We start from the raw sequence: 20,613 nt of genomic DNA, 5'->3' as shown, positions 1-20,613 counted from the left end.
ATTACATTCAAGATATCAGGCAATCGCTTGCAAGTTTTCACACAAAACTTTCAAAATGAGGTTTGTTTTAGATTTGTGATTAGTGAGTTTATATAGAACATCTACTAAGCTGTTGCTTCATAGCAAGGTTCCTGGTTTGAATCTCAGTGAGGGCCTTTCTACATGGAGTCTGCATGTTCTTCCTGTGCATGTGAGGGCTAATTGAATTGACCCTGGCAGTGAACAGGAGTGTTTGTTTCTGTGATGGACAGGTGATCTTTTCAGGGTGTACTCTGCCTCTGTTAGCCTGATAGCAGCCGCCTTGCAACACTGAATTGGATTAAGTGAGTGTTGAAAATGGATGAACTGTATAGATGGATCCTGTGCCAAAAATTCCATTTACAATGAGCAAGTCAGTCAAGTTTTCACATTCGACTGAATCCTTTACTCACCCTTAAAGAATGTTGTTGGATGTCTGTCATCTGACTACATCAGACCTCATCTGTTAACTATATAGATAGTTTTACTATTCTGGCTCTATGCTAACAGTATGCTAATTCTGACTATTTTTCATTCTTTTGTAAGTAGGATTTCATATGCAAAGCCTGAAAAATAAAATAAAAAACTTGCATCCTATCCAGGGGGTACCCTGCCTCTCACCTAATAACCCCAGGGATAGGCTCCAGCACCCTGTGTTGGAATAAGTAGATTTAGAAAAGTAATGGATGGACAAATAATAACAACAAAAAATTTAAAAATGTATTTTTGTATTGCTGTAGCCAACCTTGTAATAGCCCAATCTGTTGTTTTAAAATAAATTTAAAGTGCACAACAACTCGAATTTAAAACATAGATTTATTGTACTGTATGTAAATATGAGATGCTGATAAAAACACTGCCCTCTAGTGGTTGTAGAAGGTGCTTCAGCTGACCTCGTGGAGGTGTTATTACAGTTTTCACATAACCTGGCTCGCTTGACACACCATACTGACTAATCCCAATCGTTTTTGACAAAGGGAAATAAATAAAACTAGCAGGAATGAGTCGTTTCCTGCACTTAATCTAATGATTATATTCATCCATCACTGCAATTCAAGCCTTGATCCAAACCACAGAAATTTATTTGGATGCAAAAGCTGTATTATGCAAGAAAAAGCAACATGAGGCGATGCATATTTACAAGAAACAATGCACGTTAGTAATCACACATTGGCATGGACAGTGTAAACAGAAATTTACTATACATTAAAATTGGATGTCTTGTTGAAAGGCAAGGTAAAGGGGGAACCAAATCAAGGTATGGCTGTGCTTCCACAATAGGAAGATGTTAAAATCAATGATGACTTATAAATCATCAGCCAAAGTCAAAGCAGAAAAAAAGATAAAATAAAAATTACAGTGACACACCTTCAGTGGTGTTATTGAAACATGAAAGCACTTAAGTCACTGCGTTGTGGGTTTTGGAACATTGGACATGCTTTATTTCAGAACTTTTCACAATTTATTTAAACATCTCACATATACAAAATAGGTACAATAGACTTTGTGGTGTCATTGTTTGCGAGAGAGAAAGGCTGCCTAAAAACCATTCAGAACTGGGTGAAATGTGGGCTGTCCGTATGAACACAGAGTGGGAGAGTGAAAAAGCCTGAGCAGAAAAAACAAAAATAAAAATAAAAAAAAACTTCTAGGAAAAACAAAACTGAACAGAAACGGAATAAAATTAAACAAAAACCAGACATCAGATCTTGAAATTTTCCACCTACTTAAATTGGGGGAGTATCAGAGGGATAAATGGAAGTACTCCTCAAAGGTCAATACAAAAAAATACAGTAAAAAGTGGTTTGCTCCACAGCTGCATCTTAGCACCATAGATCTCTACTTCAAGTAACTGAGCACCTTCCAATATGGGACAAAGCTTGAAGCATTAGAAGTCTTAACATCTTGGTTGTGGACCCAGGTTTTGTCAATAGTATTTTCTTTAAGTACAGGCGTGAGGTAGTTCAAACCTTTTTTCTTGAAAATTGTGGTTTCAAACCTCCTCTTTGGAAGATATACAAAGACCACAAAGTGATGCATACTTTCAGCATTTTTATTACACTTCTTTTTATTTTTTACAAAAAGATGACATGATGTCCCACAACAAGGTGTTATCCCGCGTCCCTTTGGGTGGCTGTATTAATTTGCATTGCACAAACGCTCCGTTAGTCCGTTCAGTCCTCTCCGATAGTTGCCCATCTTAAGCAAGTGGATTCGCATGGAGAAATCAGCATTCAGTATAAAAAAAAAAAACATCACAAAAGGAAGGGTAGAGATTTCGGGCGGGGTGTTCTTTTTTTCGTTCTTTCTCTCTTTTTGGTGTTAATTTATCATGAGTCTATTTATTTGAAACAGACTGGGCCAATGTCCAAACCAAATTCCTGATCAGCTCCACCAATGTCCAAAGGTGCAATGTCGAGGATGGGCAGGCGAGATGGTTTATTTGTTCTGTACTCAATCACTGTCTTGCTCCACTCACCAGTGTGTCTCTGCAAGGGTAAAGGAAAAAAGATTGAATATTGGAATAGAATAGTGAAGCTTGACAGTGCAAATTAAAAGCCAGAAGACAGATTACTGTCATGAAGATACAATTTAGCAACTTACAAACTAAATAATTTCTGCTTCATGATGAAGAATAGAAAAGAAAATACAAAAAAAAAAAAAAGCTACTAAAGATGCAAAACTATACTCACAGTGCAGCCATCCTCCAGTACGGAGAAGGTGAAGCGGCTGTTGCCCTCGGCCCTGAGCTCCACGTCGTTGGAGCCCTGAAGCACCACAGCCTTCTTCAGGCTGCCGCTCTCACCGTCCATGTAGGCAACGCTGTTCTTGCAGTGGTAGGTGATGTTCTGGCTGGCCTGGTTGGAAAGCAGGCGCATGAAAGCCAGCTGGGTGGCCATGCTCTGTGGGCTGAGGGTCTCATCGTTGTAGTAAAACTGCAGGACAGAAAGAACAGCAATCAGTATTTTAAATAAAGAAAAATACCACACTAGATATATCCTGGGGTTATTTGTCTTTGTGAGAAAATATGCCTCTTCTCTCACCTCAGTACCGCCGTTGATAGTTTCTCCGAACCAGACGTGCTTCTTGCTCTCTGTGCTTCTGAACCAGTTCTTGCGGGCGATGCTCTCAGGGTGGGCGTGGATGCAGGTCTCGCGGGTGGTGAAGTCGCAGAAGACCTTGATGGCATCATTGATGCAACCCTGGTTGGGGTCAATCCAGTAGAATCCTACAAAGCAGGAAGACAGAAAGTCCAGCTTATAGAGAGACTGCATTTTTGTCTTGGTCCAGTTTGAGATGGCTAAAGTAAATAAATGAAAAGTATAGACAACAAAAAGACAGCTTAATCTTGAAAAATGTAGGACTTTTTCGTCAACTGTCAGATAAAGTTGAGCTTACCGCTGCTCCATTCTGGGTGGCTAAGCCTGATGTCACGGCAGGTGCGGGCAGGGTTTTTCCTGGATCCCTCGGGGGTGAGCAAGTTCTCGATCTGAGTGTTGAGGGACTTGATGGTGGCATCAACTTCATAGTCCTTGGCTCTCAGAGAGGGCTGATCGGCTCTGTACTCATCGTATCCGGAGACGTCATATCCACCACCAGAGGGGCCAGGAGGTCCGGGCAGACCAGGAGCTCCAGGAGGACCCTAAGGTGGATATGACAGGTGGATTAACATGGAGATAATAATTGTAGCTGCACCTTCTTCAGAGCAGACAACACTGTATGATCAAAATGATGAAAATAAAAGCAAAGAAGCTGTTGATGTAAAAAAAAAATCAAGCTTACAGCTGGTCCAGAGTATCCAGGGGGTCCACGAGCACCAGGAGCACCCATAGTACCGTGAGCTCCAGATCTACCATCCTTACCAGAAGGTCCATGGGGTCCAGCAGGTCCCTATAGTGGAGATCATCACAGTCAAATGCCTTTTTGTGGAAATTGCACAATATATACATTTACAGATCAGCACATCTTTAGTTTGGTGCTTCAGTGTTGCAGCTTCAGCATGAGCCTGCTTCAGCCTGTTACATCCTTTCTTTTCTGATGAATGGGACGTGCTCATGTGGAATCACTTCTGCTTTCTTTCTTTCTTAAACCATTCTGAGCTGAAGATTTAGGGATATACTCACTCTGGGTCCAGAAGGTCCAACGGCTCCAGAAGGTCCACTGTCACCGGGAGGTCCCTGGAAGAAGAGAAAACACAGAGATGAATGATTAAAACCTTCTCTGTATATTCTGCTTGTACAAATGATATTGGAGTCCTTTCATATGAAGTAGTGTGTTTATTTTTTGTGTGTGGCAGCCACTCACAGAAGGTCCAGGCATTCCTTGGAGACCTGGATGTCCACGCAGACCCTTCATGCCTCTCTCTCCCTTATCTCCAGCACCTCCCTTCTCACCACGGGGTCCAGCGGGTCCCTACAGCAGCACAGACACACGGGCAAAAACATCAGCTTGACATATACACAACTGTCATGCAAACAATGGAAAAGGTATGTGACTCATAGGACGGCTATGATTTTAGTCACTGAATTCCACTGAGTGCAGCTTCTTGTTTATTATACTTACAGGGGCACCTCTAGCTCCAGCGGGGCCAACAGCACCAGAGGGACCATGTGAGCCCTAGGGACACAAAAAAAAAGAAAAGAAAAAGATGATGAGGGGTGAAAAAGATGCAGGTAACCTGCAAATAATAACAGTCAAAAATAGAAAATGAGTGTTGAAAATAATTACAGCCTCTCCACGGTTTCCAGGTCTGCCAACAACTCCAGTGGGTCCAGCAGGTCCTGGGGCGCCAGCAAGTCCAGCACCACCAGGAGATCCGGGCTCACCACGGTCTCCCTAAGCATGATGAGAAAGTGTATGTCCAGGTCAGAGCAGTGTATTGCGGATGCAGACATGTTTTAAAAGTGTTATGTGAGGACATTACCTTGAGTCCAGGAGCACCAGAACGGCCAGGGGGTCCATCGTTACCAGAGTTACCCTGCCGGTGACAAAAAAAATTAAATCTTTGTGTCAGGCTTCCAAGTTAAGTTGTACATAAGTTTTTCGGCCTCCATCGTTTTCAGTGCAAAGTTTTCCATATATATAGTAAATAATTTATACTGAATCAAGTAATTCTGCTTGAGCCAGATGGATGTCAGTGGGACATCCACGTCTCTTCATAATGTTTGAGTAGCTAGTTACATGTAGATAAATGTAACCTTTTACAAGTTACAAGCCAAAATGTTGATTATAAAGGGATCATATATATCACTGTTCTTTTTTTGGTAAATATCTTATTCATAAAAAACCCCACAATTTTTGGTGCTTTGCATATTTTTGCCCTGTTTTGTCTAGGACAGTCATACAGGTTTCATCAGATGAAGGTTCATTGATCTATAAATCTTGACTTTGCCGTGCATGTGATCAGTCAACAATGTCAAGGCTGATGTCGATGTGCCTGAATAAAAATGCTTCAGTACAGAAAACTCAACTATATTCTTTCTCTAAAATCAGAAAATGCCTCTGATATCATCCTAGTGTGTAAAGCTTGTTAACAAGCCATGAAAAATCATTCAGCAAAGAAATGCTGGATGTTAAACCTGAGAATACATTTACAGATCTTTTAGGTCAATCTAACTAATAATCTGTAATCCTATGCTTCAAAAGCAACCTTCTCAGATACATTATTACTAATCTTTGCACTACATTTAATGGTTATGTTAAAGCCTTACCTCACGTCCAGCCTCTCCCTGAGGTCCAGTCATACCAGGCATGCCAATGTTACCAGGAGGACCACGGGCTCCAGCAGGACCAGGAGGTCCAGCTCTACCAGGCTCTCCCTATGATGCAAAGAAAATCAAATACAAGCGTCAAATACAGCTAAATCCTTTCCAGTCTTCAAATTTGCTCCTTGAATTATAAAATCATTATTTATCATGACCTTTAGCAGGTGATACACTTGGTGTCAATTTATACATACCACACTACCAGCAACACCAGATGGACCACGATCTCCTCTAGCACCAGGCAGACCAACGAATCCTTGAAGTCCAAGAGGACCAGAGGTTCCAGGGGCACCAGGTGGACCCTAAAAATCACAAAAAACTCTTGATCAGTCACACATCAGTGAGTGCAGGATGGAGATCTGTATGTCCATGCTTGGTTCTCTACTAAAGAATTTACTAGCTGCAACAAAGCAGTTCTCCAAATTTCAGTGCTCAATAGTCTCATATAACTTACAGCAGGGCCAGATTCTCCAGAGGGTCCCTTCTCTCCAGCTAGACCTTGGGGTCCAAACATTCCCTGCTCACCAGGAGGACCAGCGGGACCAGTATCACCACGGGCGCCACGGGGTCCATCTTTGCCAGCAGGGCCAGAAAGGCCAGGAGGTCCAACAATACCCTGAGATGGGATGAGCCGGAGAGTGGCTTATTTTTGAGATCATACGTGTGTTTATTAATAACTGTAAATGTAAGACGAGTACTCACAGAGGGTCCAGGAGCACCAGCTCTACCAGCAGCACCAGGGAAACCAGTCAGACCCTGACCAGAAATACAAACAGAAGTTAGACAGAGGTCAGAAATAAAATGTGGTGTGTGTTCATCTGTGTGTGTTTTTACCAAAAAGAGAAACAAAAATAAATAGAAATAGAACATGAATTTCAACCAATCCAACTAACTAACTAACTAACTAACTAACTAACTAACTAGTCCTTCTTTTGATAATTTTATGTGGATTCTAAAAGTCAATTAAAAATAATTTATTAAAGCAAAAAATTATTTGAAACAAAAACCTTTACGTCACATAAAGAACATTTTAATTCATACATACTGATAGGCCAGCAGAGCTAACAGGACGGTCTGCAGGTGTTTTTTTGTGTGGCAGGTACGTGTTGTACTGTATGCATACATCTGTGTACATATGTTTCAGTACTCACAGCAGGGCCAGTGTCTCCACGAGCACCAGTAGGTCCAGCAGGGCCACCAGCACCCTAGATACCCAGAAGAGAACGTCAACATTATTCAGAAATCATTAGAGTATATAAACTACAATTCTTAATATTTTTGTACATACTAATGTGTAAAGTTTCATTGCAGAGCATCTGATTTCAGTCTGATAAACTTTCTGCTTCTCTTTAAATAAAATATTTTCACTAGAATTTGCAAGAGTATGAAGACGTGTTCACTTACAGGGGGTCCAGACTGTCCAGCAGGTCCAGAAGGACCAGCGGCGCCAACCTCTCCCTTTCCTCCAGCAGGCCCACGCTCGCCTCGTGCTCCAGCTTGACCGTCAGCACCCTGCATAAAGGAGGGATCCAAGACTGGGTCAATATCAGGGCAAGCCTGTGTGTGTGGCTGTGTTCTGAAACTTTTTGGTCATTTTTATGTGTTAATCGTGATCTGGGTACGAGGTTGCAGTGGGCTTACAGGTGGTCCAGAGAATCCAAGGGGTCCAGCAGGTCCAACCTCTCCACGCTCACCCTGTGGGTAACAAGCAGTCTGTCAAAAAGACTGCTAAACCAGTACATAAAGGCTTTGCTAAACTCCTCACATGACAAATACAATAATATAATGACTCAACTGGTGAGGCGGTATCTGTTATTGGAAAGGATGCAATACACAGGTACTTACAGGGCCTCCACGAGGTCCAGCTGGGCCAGAGGGTCCAAAGGAACCAGCTTCACCCTGAAGGGAAGAACATGAACTTAAAATGACTCAGTCTTTGTAATAATGTCTGCTGTGTCAGATAGATTGGCTTAGAATTATAAAAAGAGAGTCTCAATACCTTTTCAATCAGAAGGAAAGTTAATGAAAAATTCAGAGTAAGGTTTGATGAACGGGAGCTAGAAGAAGTCAGCGAGTTTAAATTTTTAGGTGTGATTTTTGATTTTCCACTTAAACCTGATTAACATGTTAAGAGACTTTCTAAAACTGTCAAAATAAACCTAAATTGTTTCCATTTAATAAGACCATACATACAGTACCTCTCAAAGCAACACAGCAGTTTATACACACAATGATATTTTCTCACTTGTAACGCACTCTTACTGTGTTACTGTTTGGGCCCCCCAAAAAAAACACAATTACACCATTATGGTCACTGTATAAACAAGCATTAAAAATACTGCATTAAAATCAGTAAGATGGCATTATTGCCTCATCCTGAAGAGACATAATTTACTGAGTTTTGACAGTTTTGTTAATTTCTCGTTCACAAAACTGATTTTTTTAGTGTGTAAACAAGCTTGCACCAGAAATAGTATCTTACATGGTGAGTAAACAGAGTCATGGGGTTAGACTAGAGGTGCAGTGGTGAAAACTTTCTTATGGCAAGACGTCAAACAACATTTGTTCAATCATCTTTTCAGGTCTAAAACTATGGAAAGCTTTTCCATGTGAACTCAAGAACTTGACTGAGCTCAAGGTTTTTAACAAGCTGAAACTGAAACAAGTCTGTGAACATTAAATGCAATCATTTTAGATCCCAGTCAAACATACATGTACATAGTGATCTGTACACATGCAAACACACACATACACACGCATTTACATCCACAGACACATCCACACACTTAAAACTTTTTCCTTTTTTTTTCTTCCCATCTATCATTTTGCTGCTTACATTTTATTGTAAACACTGATCTTATTGTCTGCCTTTTTAATAGTTTAAGTATTTTAACTCAGTATTGTTTTAATTGTCCATATTTATTTTGAAAGTCTAACCAGGGACAGCGGTTGCAAATTAGACTTGGCTAGAAACCTGTATGCATGGCATTTACTTTGTGTAATTTTATAAGCAATGTTTTATGCATTTGTCCCTGTTAAATAAACTTGAAAATAAAAAATTAAAATAGATTAAATGCCTTCTAAATTATTTAATTGATAACCTATTAATTAACTAACAATTAACTTAACAATTAACTTTTGTACACTAACAACAGCAGAATTTAAATGTTAGACATAATAAATAAAAAGCCAAGCAATACGGCAATATCAGTCCTTTGTTTCTGAACCCATTAAGACTTGATGCAGCATACTTGTGTTCTTAACTTATAAGTGTGGAGCAACACATATTGCATCAACATGTGCCAGAAAGCCTTTTGGCTTTAGAAGACTTCTTCTTAAACAAAGCCTCTGGTCATGATGGGTTATAAACCTGTAAGTTGTCTCTAATGTCCAGTTTGTAAAATAATGCAAATATTTAAATGCTACTGAAAGGGCATAAAAATTCCTATAAAATTGAAACAAATGACTTACAAATATTTTCAATATGTATTACAATAGGTTTACTACAATCATTTAAACATCTAAACCCCTGTAATCTCAGGGTAAGTTGTGGATGAGTTGATGCTGCAGCTTCACAAATGCCCATTAGATGGCAGTGTTGAGGCTGTGGCGTCATACAGTATATGACTACATTGGGGGTAATAGCCATTTCTGTTACACGGAAGTATCATTAGGTCACAAGTATTAGGTTGCAGGTTCACTCAGCAATTACATTTCTACAGTACTTTGATTTCAGCAACATCTGCTGATGCTGGTTTGCTGTTGTGGTTCAGTTCTCCCTGGACTCCATCTTGAACAGTGAATGGCAGAGGCTCTTTGTGCATCACATCTGATATTTTGTAACATTGCAGTGCAACACCTACATATGTGCCATTCATTAGATAGTGTCAGTTAACCTATTTGTTTTGTTTTGTTTGTTTATTTGTTTGTTTTGGCAATTTATGTATTGGTTTACCTTATCACCATTGGCTCCAGTGGGTCCAGGAGGTCCAGCAGGTCCAGGTAGACCCTAGTTAGAAAGAGGAGACAGTAAGGCCAGGGTTCATGCTGAAATAATCAAACTCTGTGAATGGGCTGAATTATTATGTCAAGTTCCACAAAGGTAGCAGGAGAGTTAAACCTACACGGGCGCCATCTCTGCCAGGATTTCCATCAGGGCCTCTGTGTCCATTCTCTCCCTGAAGGAGAAAGAAGAAGAGATTGTGAGATGCACTGGCAAATGAACAGCTCTTTTGCAGGTGGTGTTTGGTTTTTTTCCCCTCTTTTTAATTTACCTTCTCTCCCTTAGGTCCAGGAGCACCAGCTGCACCACGCTCACCGGGCATGCCACCAGGTCCCTGATGTCCAGGACCACCAGCAGCTCCAGCAGAACCAGGCTCTCCCTAAAAACAGACAGGTAAAACTTACTAAACATTTTCCACACTTTCACTATAACCTTTGCTTCCCACAACTTATCATGGCCATACCTTGCCACCATCAGGTCCTGGGGTTCCAGCAGGTCCACGGGGGCCAAGTGCTCCCTGAGCTCCAGCAGATCCAGCAACACCTGGGTTACCACGTTCTCCCTGTTGGATTACACACACATTTGTTTTCATCATATGCAAAAGGAAACTTATGTAAAGAGACAAGATTCTGTTTTCTTTTTCAACAAAAATATATGAATAAATGGATTACAATACATTACAGAGAAATAAATTAAATAAAATACCCAAAACATAACTGGGCTTGAAATCTCATCAAACTACTGATCTATGATTCTGGTTCCAGGTAACAGGTGAACTCACCTTGGCACCAGCAGGTCCAGAAACTCCCTGGTCTCCTGGGACACCCTACAGTCACACATCAGGCTGGTTAGAGGAGTCTTGCACAACAACTTACATTTAACTGCTATTTCTGTAGGTTAACTGTCATAAAAACTCAAGTTTGTGTTTTATTACTTACTCTGTCTCCAGGCTTGCCAGCCTCTCCTACAGGTCCAGCAGGTCCAGGCAGACCCTAAAAAAAAATAGTGACATCAGATCCAATGACACCAACAGGAACAAAGTAAAATATACTTTTAACACATAATGGCAAAATATCTCCCTCAGTGAAACTGCTCTTTATCAGTTGACTAGACAGAGACTAGAAATGGATCCAAACCTGGAAGCCAGCAGCTCCAGAAGGTCCCTGCTCTCCCTTCTCACCAGAGCCCCCCTACACCAAGAAGGACAGAGGAGTTATCTGTATTAAAAAGGGCTCAGGGACTGTAAAATCATGTCATACATGTTGGACTTAGAATATCACGGCCATATGAACATAAAATATAAAATATCTTCAAAGTCCACTTTTGTACACGAGAACACTCACAGCAGGTCCCATGGGGCCAGTTGCTCCATTGTTACCATCAGGTCCAGGCACTCCCTAAACACAAAAACAGATATAATGGAAAAAAGTGATGACCCAGGAGTTCTGAAATGGCAGTATTTGAAGGATAACTATATTATTATGTTGTGTCAGACTTTTTTTGAGGGGGCTTACTCTCAGTCCAGTGGGGCCAGAAGATCCCTTCTCTCCTGGCTTGCCAGGCTCTCCCTAAGGTATAAGACAGGTTAGGTATAGGCCAAGTCTAAAGAAAAATAGGATATACTTGTAATGATCACTTTATGTCTACTTACAGAGGGTCCTTTGGGTCCAGAGAAGCCAATGTTTCCAGGTGGCCCTCTAGGTCCACTTGGGCCAGGAGGCCCACCACGGCCATCTTGCCCAGCAGGACCCTGGAGCAGGCAGCAAAACAAGAAATCATGTCACCAATATTTATTTGAGCAAATGTTAAGGTCAAAACAAAAGAGAATGAAACCAACAAGAGGACATGCATGTGTATGTAATAAAATGATTTTAATTCAAGTATACTCACAGCAGGTCCCTCTTTTCCTGGGGGTCCAGAGCTTCCAGGGCTTCCTGAGAAACCCTGTGGAAAACACACACCAGTCAGTCAATAATTGCTATTATTCATTTCTGTTTTAAAATGAACAACTTTAAAATCTCTTTTCACAGTGATGAAGAAAAATTTTATTTTTATAAATCTAATGTGATTTTTGGACGTCTTCTCCAAAACCCCCACCCCCTCTCATGACCCACAGTGGGGTCCAGACCTACATTTTGGAAACCACTGTTGAAAGTTGCCATTTATAACAGACTGTCCTTCCGTTGAGGTTTCTATGGGATTTCTACAGTTCAAAAACAGCATTTAGCAACAGACTCACCCTGAGACCAGCTGGGCCAGGCTCACCAGCACGGCCGGCATCTCCAGGGGGTCCACGAGGTCCAGCAGAACCAGTGGCACCACGAGCACCAGGCATACCCTGTGAGAAGGATAGAAGCTTAGCAAAGAAAATTTCCATACATGACTGAAAGTTACCTATAGTGGGATGCTATACTCACAATGGGACCGGTTCTTCCCTCAGAACCAGGCAAACCACGGCTGCCTGGAGCGCCCTAAAGGACACACACAGGGGTTAACAGCTGATTCCAGTGACATGTGTGGATGCTATAGGGGAGTCATTTGTGAAGATAAAGTGGTACTCACTCTAGCTCCACGGCTGCCAACAGGTCCAGTGGCACCAAGCTCACCAGTGGGTCCTCTTTTGCCCTCCTCACCTTGAGGTCCAGGGGCTCCCTGAGGTCCAGAGTTACCCTGAGGAAGGAGACAGAGGAAATGAAGGTCAGAAATGCATGAAAATGTTTTCAAATGCATTTTGGCGAAATGTTAAATTGTTCAGGATATGAACTTACAGGCTCTCCCTTGACACCACCATCTCCCTTAACACCCTGAGGACCAGGATCTCCCTAAATTAGATAAAAAGTAAACACATACAACTTAATAATATTAGTTGCAATCACATATTCAATTACTCTGAGAGTTAATTTTTGTGTTACTCACAGCAAGGCCTCTTGGTCCAGCAGCACCCTGAGGTCCCTGAGGTCCAGGTCCTCCTCTTGCTCCAGGGAAGCCAGGAGCTCCAGCAGCACCAGGGAGACCCTGAGAAACAGATATGACAACAGGTCAGCATGACAGATAAATTATCAAAAGAAAAAATCATGCCATCTTTAAGAGCAAAGCTGGTTTGGGTCCACATCTGTGTGTTTATGTGTCATAGGGCAAAAGATGCTTCTACTGTTTGGTGAATCAACTTTGGTTGGGCAGGTGTTTATATCTGTACACATCTGCATAACCTCTGGCTTGTGGATATTCGAGTCAAGGGTGCCAAATGTTTTCCACTTTATGCCACTTTGTGACCCCAAACATTAGTTAGGTTTGTGTATCTGATGTCTAAGCTATCCTTGACTGGTGTGGGCATCACACTAGGCATGGTCCTGCTGCTAAATGGTTTTTACTTGTGTGTTATAGTGACTTCTATTACAACTTGGATACTTACAGCAGCTCCCTTGGGTCCATTCAGACCATTAGCACCGGGGTTACCCTGCAGGAAAATCACAATAAATCAGAAGAATAAAAATGATTCAAATATGTAATCCATTTAAAATAATCACATAAAAAATGCATATAGAACAGATTTATTGGTGAAAAACTTGGATTAGAAAAGGCCATTTGGATTTTTTATTTTTGTTTTCTTTTTGTTTCAACAATAGAATATTAAATGTAAATATTACAATATAAGTAGAGCTTTTCCACAGAACTAAGTTACTTCAGTGAGGCAGTGAAAGAGTTCTGCAGTTGATCATACTGGTCTTGAGCACTGCAGCCATCTTCTTCAGAATCACACAAATGCTATGGGAAGAAAATAGGCATATTTGTGTACTTACAGGGGGTCCAACAGGGCCAACAGCACCATTGGGTCCAGGCTCTCCTCTAGCTCCCTGAGGTCCAGATGGGCCAGTGGCTCCAGAGGTTCCAATCTCTCCCTGTTAATGACAAAAATACACCCACAATCAAACAATGCACAAGAATTACATGGAAGTTATTGATGTTGGGAGTTGAGAGCAGAAATTAGAAATTAAATGTGATAAATAAATGCTGAATGTTAACAAGTTCTTTCCCTTGAGGATACGGTGTAAGAAGTAACTGGTGATTTATTCAAGTTTTTGGACATCATGGTTGGCTTTTTAATGTGAACCCAAACATGAAGGTCTTTGTAAAAGGATGCAACAGGAATAATTACACTCACCTTAGGGCCGGGGCCACCGGGGAAGCCTGGGGGACCAGCAGCACCCAAGGGTCCCTATATTAAAGAGGAGCAAAAGTGATGTTAGGGTACATGTCAACAAGTTCATATCAGGTTAGTCTGATGCCAGTGCAGCTTCAGTTTGTCATTAGTTTTCACAATTTACATATAGAAACCTAAATTAAAATTTTACTCACAGCAGGACCAGCAGGTCCAACGTTACCATCAGCACCACGAGCACCAGCAGGGCCAGCAGGGCCAGGACGACCTCTCTCACCAGCCAGACCACGTGATCCCTGAATACAAGAAATACATTACCTTCACTGCAATGCTATGTTCCCATAATTTAACACTAGGTGAGAATGTTAGTGAACGATGGGAACAGTTGTAAGGAAAATTCAGTATAAAAAATCAAACTTACCGCCAGTCCAGGACTTCCAGGAGCTCCGTGGGAACCAGACTCACCCTGTTGGAGAGGCAAGACAAATGTACAGTAAAATATCCACTTGTCTTTGGATCACATTTTTGCATGTGAAGCAGTGAAATCTACATAAAGATGGAGACTCGCACATTAAATTAGTGAAAGAAACTGTAAATACTTGCTGAAGCAATTACATGGAGGTTAGATGGGGTTTTACCTTGGCGCCAGCAGCACCAGGCTCTCCTTTACGTCCATCCAAACCAGTGTAACCCTAAAATGCAGAAGAACAGTTATGCTGAAAGATCAGTTCTAAGGGAATACATAAGAGAATGTTTAATAAAATGGTGATAAACAGAGAAAAAGAGAGTAGAAATGGGATCCAAGTTATAGAAAAAACTCAGGGTCTAAAGTGATAAATAAAACATGTTTTATCCATGTACGAGAAAGAACATTTAAAACCTCATATGAGATATTAAAGATGCTTTTCTGCCCTTTAATATTGTTTCACAGGAAGCTTTACTTCTGGCTTTAATATAGAAGTTGCTTTCAACACCACTCATAGAAGCTTGTTCCTTTAAGGCAATCCAGTAATAAATAAATAAAAAATAAATAAAAGAGGGACGATAGCTCTGTAATCACTCCCAGTGGTGCTCATTAAGGGGCATGATCCTCTGTAAAAAAAAGGTATGCCCATTCCTCAACTGCATTCTGCTTTGGGGGATTTTTTTCCCCAAGCTGGATGGACTCAGGTAAGCAAGAAGGAGAGGAGGAGAAGGTGAAGTTCAGGTCAACACACTCACTCTGTGTCCCTTCATTCCTGGAAGTCCAGGGGTTCCGGGGAATCCACGAGCACCCTGTGATTCAAAGATAAAAATATATTATAAACATGCCACAAATGGAATAAAACTGTCTGATAGCAGAGCGTGTATGATTCTCATGTCTTGGCGAAAATATCTTACCTGAGGGCCGGGGGTACCTCTGTCTCCGGGCTTGCCAGGTCTGCCATTGTTACCCTGTGAGTCAACAGAAGAGACTTAAACATTTGATATTTAACTAATAAAAAAAGAAAATGAGTTTAGAAAAAAAAAAAAAAATGATATGAAAAGGGCATACATACATCTTCTCCTGTTTTGCCAGGAGGTCCTGGGGGGCCACGAGCTCCAACGGAACCCTTGGAAAGAGAGTCAAAACATCAAGTTGGCATCTGCAGTGATGCTAAATCACTATTTAAAAAAAACAAAAACAAAACAAACAAACTAACAAAAAAACAAAACATGATAAACAGGAGAGTTGAGGATACTTACAGTCTGTCCAGGCTCACCAGGCTCACCAGCGTGTCCTGTGTGTCCCTGAGGTCCCTAATGAATGAGAGGTGGTCCAGCCATTAGTCAAAATGTACTGACAATTTAACAGGATCATATATAGGTTGAATTTTAGCAGGTCTTGCACTTACAGGGGCCCCAGGAAGTCCGGGTTGGCCTCTGGGTCCCATCATACCCTAAAAAACAAAACAAAACAAAAAAAAAAAAACCAAAAAGTTAGAAATCAATCGTCTAAGTCTGAAATACCTTTATTGTTATGTTTTGTTTTGCTGTATCAAATGTGGACCTTTAATGTGAGACATATCCAAAAATGATCCATACACCATAGTTATTATGGAATAGGTGATAATATAAATAACTGATACGGCTAGCTATGGATCATTCTGGCTGTGTGGAAAAGTGTGTCATGGCGTCATCGTATTTAGATAGAAGAACACTGAAGAAGGGTCCTCACCGGGGGTCCAGGGCCGGGATCGGGGGCTTTTGCACCATCATACTGAGCAGCAAAGTTCTGTGGAACAGGATTAAATACATTTATTTACATCTGAGTGGGTCTATTGAACTAATATATATGGACACGTAGACAAGTAAAGCATTTATCAAGTTCAAACATAATGAATCACTAACAATGATCATAGTAGATCTGGTCCAGGAAAAACACACAATCATATGAAATTTCTCTGAAACAGTTTTCTAAGGCTAGAATTAAATTTAAATGGTATACAAGTGACAAAGTTGTGCGTCATTCAATAAAAGGTTAAAAGATTAACTTGTTACTGAGGCAATGAGGTCAACAGAGTTCAATAAATAAAACCAGGTATGTGTTCTATTGGACCTTTATATTGACTTGAGGTGAGATTTAGGCCTTTTTTGCTGCCTCTCACTACACAGCTTACAGGGTAATAAATACTCATTTCAGAGCCAATACAGCCCTTTAAATCACCATTTCTTAAGAAAGATTACCAAAGAATAATGTTTATTTGAAGGGGTATGAACAGTAGACTTACTCCTCCAAGTCCAGGGGGGCCAGGGGGGCCAGAGGGGCCAGGGAGTCCGGGTGTGCCATCCATTCCACGAGGGCCAGGAGGACCCTGGAAAAGACAGATGGCATGAGTGAGAAAATGGTGCAATTTAAAGTACAGCCAGTGATGATAGTTTAAGGACGAATTGTACAAGTCCTGCAAGAGCTAAAATGCTCATCTGTAACGAATACTCATACGTTTTACTTCAGATAAAGAAATAAAGAAAAAGCTGAACCAGTGCTGGATTACAATGTACGTTTCTGTAAGTAAGTAGGCTTAGTTTCATAAAAGCTGTAAATAACCTTTAAAATGGTTTTAGTCACCAACAGCGATATGCTACAGATGGTATAAACTAAAGGGGTGTGGCCAGTAGAGGTTGACAGGTCAGATGACATCAGCAAACACTTTGCCAAAGATGCTTTGTAAACATCACTTCTTGAATACTGTAATTCCACATTTGCTTGTAAGATCAAAAGCAGCAGAGTTGCACTTCAGCTTACCCTATCACCTCGAGGTCCTTTGTCTCCTCTGGGACCCTGCACCACAGAAATCACTCAGTTAGACCACAACATACAGCAGATGGCTCAGTTTTTATTACTTTAAGCAACATGTCAGCTTCAAACAGTCACTTTAGCAAAACAAGCCATTCCTGTCGTATTCACCGTTTCTTATCTAAACAATGTTTCATGTTTCTTTAACGCCACCCATCAGGCATTAAACATTAGTTTGTAACCTTGACCTTTTCCTGAGTAGAAAAGAAGACGAATAATAAATTAATAAAAGATTATAATAAACTGGTAAAGCTAGTTGATTCCTTGTCTCATGCATAATTATGAGTTGCAATGAAGAAAAAGATAAAATAGCAATAATAATAATTAACAATTCTCTGACAATGATAATATATATAAAGCAGGCTCATGAAGATGCAGGCTATCCAGTGGAAACAAGGTGCATGTGGTATGAATAATCAACATGTGACAGAGCTGCAGAAAGGCAACATGATAAAGATAATCCCAAACCAAACTCAACAATCTCTTGGCAGTCAGAGCACATCAGTGCAAGGGACAGGTGACATCCTGACACACCATGGTGCATCTTTAAATGCTGCTGCTCAGGCTGCAAACACCAAGCTGATCAACAGATGTCTGATTTTGGACAGTCTGTGTACAAGCTATTTCAAAGCAATAATTATTTCCTGTTTTCTTTTTACTTTCTTTCTTTCTTTTTTTTAAACATGTCTGTATTTTAATCCAAGTTAAAAATTTTAGTCTTGACTCACAGGTCTGAGACCAGTTTTATGTTTAAATCTATCCAAATCAAGGAGCAGATGAGAACTCCAAACTGATCCAAAGTCAGCTCTTAGGGGCAAACCTCCCTCTGCCCCCTCTCTGCTGTCCTCAGAAAGGATCCTTTGTGCCAGGCCCCACGGGTGCCTCAGCAATGTGGTTTTAGCTTTCATTGACACAGTCTTTAGCCAATAGGACCCTCACCTACTCATGAACAGGAAGGGAGAAAACTGTACAAAATAACTCACTTCAGAGAAAGAAATCCCTCAATGAAATGCTCTGCCATGGTTGAGATTGGTAAAGAATAATCAAGGCCTTCTTTTCTGGGATGTTTCACAGGTTTTGGAAAACAATACAGGCGACTTGACAAGGTAATATTCTTTTTAAAGTATATTGCTTTCATGGTAGCATGCAGGAATACTAACCGTCACTGTGACATTGTAGAAATGATGATGATGAGATGGAAGAGGCAGAGGAGGAGGACAGGGAGAGAAAAGGGAATACTCCGTTAGAACATAAAACTTTTCCATCCATCAAAACTCTTGTTCAATGTCATATTGTCCTTTGCTTGGTAAAAAAAGAAGAAGAAGAAAAAAAAAAGCCTGCAAAAGCCAACATTGTGGTTGCAGGTTGACTGCTTTTAATTAGGGAAATTTAATAAAGGAAATTAAAAATGCTGGTGACTTTAGTAAATCATGCAGCAACAAACTGCAGGGATTTTGTATTTGATGTGAAACTCAAAGCTGGTCTATTTGTGTTCTGAAGGCTATAAATCAACCATTTTAAACCTCAGTCATTGCCTGTTTCTGGAAATTTGGAATAAATTCCTCATCACCATTTAACACACTGAAGACTTTAAAACCACTACTTTTCTCATATATCATTTAACATCATCCTGCTTGCAGTCGAACACACCTTAGCTTAAAATGTAGCTGAGGGCCATGTCTACTTTGCACAGCTTGTGAATCACTGTAACTCTCATCTGATTGTCTAACTCTGTAATGGATGTGGATCGTGGTGTTCCAGCATTCCAGGCATTAAGGCTCCAGTTGCTGACAGGCCTGAACAGATCATTTACACCTTTGGGCGTGAATAGTTGGCCTGCTGGTAGAAACAAGAAAAGTTGTAGATAATTCCTGATGGCACCTGCTTTTGATACTGTACTACTTTGGCTACACTGCTGGCACAATGAGCCTGTTATGATAGAGCTGTTTAAATATAAGAGTTTTGCTAAATCATAATGAGAGTTTTCTGCTGTGGGGGGGGGGGGGGGGCTGATGCTCACATCTGACTTCTGTTGTGTTGCAGGTTAGAATCACCTGCCTCAGATGCTGCTGGACCAGCAGGCCATGGCTGGGTTTTTGCACAGTTGGGACCTCCCTGTGAACCCATGACATGTTATGTCCCATCGTGTCCACAGGGTGGTGCAACTCCCTGGTTGATCAAATTGATGTAAGTCTAGTTATTTCTGTATTTCTTTTTGTTAAACTTTTTTTTTGTTAAGCTTTAACTTAACTGTATAAACTGGAGTGTTAACTTTTAATTGCTCTTTGGTTTGAAAAATGTTCAGCTATACTAACATATAATATAAAAAATACAAACAATGCTTTAAACTACACATTTAAATGGACTTTTCTCTAATTTAGCGTAATGTCCTTTTAAAAATGATTATTATTAAGAGAGATGTGTGCGTTTTAATTAGAAAGAAATTAAAATTGATGCCAAGTAGATGTTTGCATTCATGGCCACCAGGGGGAGACACTGCATCCTCATAAAACAAAGTTTGATTCCCTGGACGTCTGGATGGAACAATGTGTACAACGCCCCACAAAGCTTTTTATCCTACCTCTATAAAAATTACAAATTTAGGTCATCTAAATAACTCTGCGTGCATTAAAAGTTACTATTAAACTAAGACCATAAGCATATAAGATAAAAGTCTCCCTCAAAGCAAAAAAGTTTTTTTCTTTCTTTCTTTTTTTTCAGCAGCGCAACTTCTCCCTCTCGGAAACTAATCATCATAAATTGTATCCTTGGAAAAAAGTGAAGAATCCTCTGCTTGAGCTCAATCCATTGAGTTTTATTCAGCAGTGCTTAGAGCTGTCTTCAGGTTGGCCATCATGTAAGTCCCAAGCAAAAGCCAAGCGAAAGGATCCTCAAGCAATGGGGAAAATATCCATCACAGAGAAAGAGCAGACATTCAAACTTACATTGACATGATGCTAGGTATGATGTTACTGCAAGCAGCAACAGAATCCGGGTATCCACAAAGCTGAGCATGTCTAAGCGGACATGCAGACTCCTTGTGCCGCTGAGCCCCTGTTTTTAAACCACCTTCAAGCAGGCATACAGTTGTGGTGACACGAGTAACTCCAAACTAAGCAGAAACCTGCTGCCGTGATGCTAGAATAATAAAGTTCTATCAGGCCTATTTATATGGCAGGAGGGTCCCTGGTCTGCGTGTCAAAAGTCAGCCCACCAGCCAATGGGAGAGGAGAAACCCAATCTGACTCCCATCCCTCTGCAGTTCGGAGGCAGTCATGTGGTCCTACATCTCCCTGCCTTCTCTCCACCAGACAGCGTTTGGCAAAGCTTTGGCGATGATGACGAGTGCAAC

At 40.9% G+C, this 20,613-nt stretch overlaps 1 protein-coding gene across 1 annotated transcript; it reads right to left on the bottom strand.

Moving 5' to 3' along the window:
- Positions 1–1,433: 1,433 nt before the first annotated feature.
- col1a2 (collagen, type I, alpha 2) lies at positions 1,434–20,397 on the bottom strand. Its single transcript, XM_042012014.1, has 50 exons — positions 20,207–20,397; positions 18,422–18,426; positions 17,211–17,246; positions 16,696–16,779; positions 16,143–16,199; positions 15,820–15,864; positions 15,671–15,724; positions 15,484–15,537; positions 15,326–15,379; positions 15,167–15,220; positions 14,584–14,637; positions 14,367–14,411; positions 14,143–14,241; positions 13,949–14,002; positions 13,587–13,685; positions 13,199–13,243; positions 12,703–12,801; positions 12,555–12,608; positions 12,349–12,456; positions 12,204–12,257; positions 12,026–12,124; positions 11,677–11,730; positions 11,438–11,536; positions 11,301–11,354; positions 11,130–11,183; positions 10,923–10,976; positions 10,725–10,778; positions 10,568–10,612; positions 10,250–10,348; positions 10,058–10,165; positions 9,908–9,961; positions 9,739–9,792; positions 7,629–7,682; positions 7,425–7,478; positions 7,188–7,295; positions 6,935–6,988; positions 6,486–6,539; positions 6,238–6,399; positions 5,978–6,085; positions 5,730–5,837; positions 4,943–4,996; positions 4,747–4,854; positions 4,582–4,635; positions 4,324–4,431; positions 4,143–4,196; positions 3,802–3,909; positions 3,418–3,661; positions 3,063–3,247; positions 2,712–2,954; positions 1,434–2,507 (listed from the first exon to the last, which is right to left on the bottom strand). Exons 1-50 carry the CDS (start codon positions 20,274–20,276, stop codon positions 2,361–2,363), a joined length of 4,059 nt encoding a protein of 1,352 aa, XP_041867948.1. The 5' UTR covers positions 20,277–20,397; the 3' UTR covers positions 1,434–2,360.
- Positions 20,398–20,613: the final 216 nt, after the last annotated feature.

Source organism: Melanotaenia boesemani, chromosome 17 (assembly GCF_017639745.1).
Source record: "Melanotaenia boesemani isolate fMelBoe1 chromosome 17, fMelBoe1.pri, whole genome shotgun sequence".
NCBI classification, from domain to species: Eukaryota; Metazoa; Chordata; class Actinopteri; order Atheriniformes; family Melanotaeniidae; genus Melanotaenia; species Melanotaenia boesemani.
The sequence above is the reverse complement of the archived record's forward strand: the minus strand, read 5'-3'. Positions and strand labels throughout refer to the sequence as shown.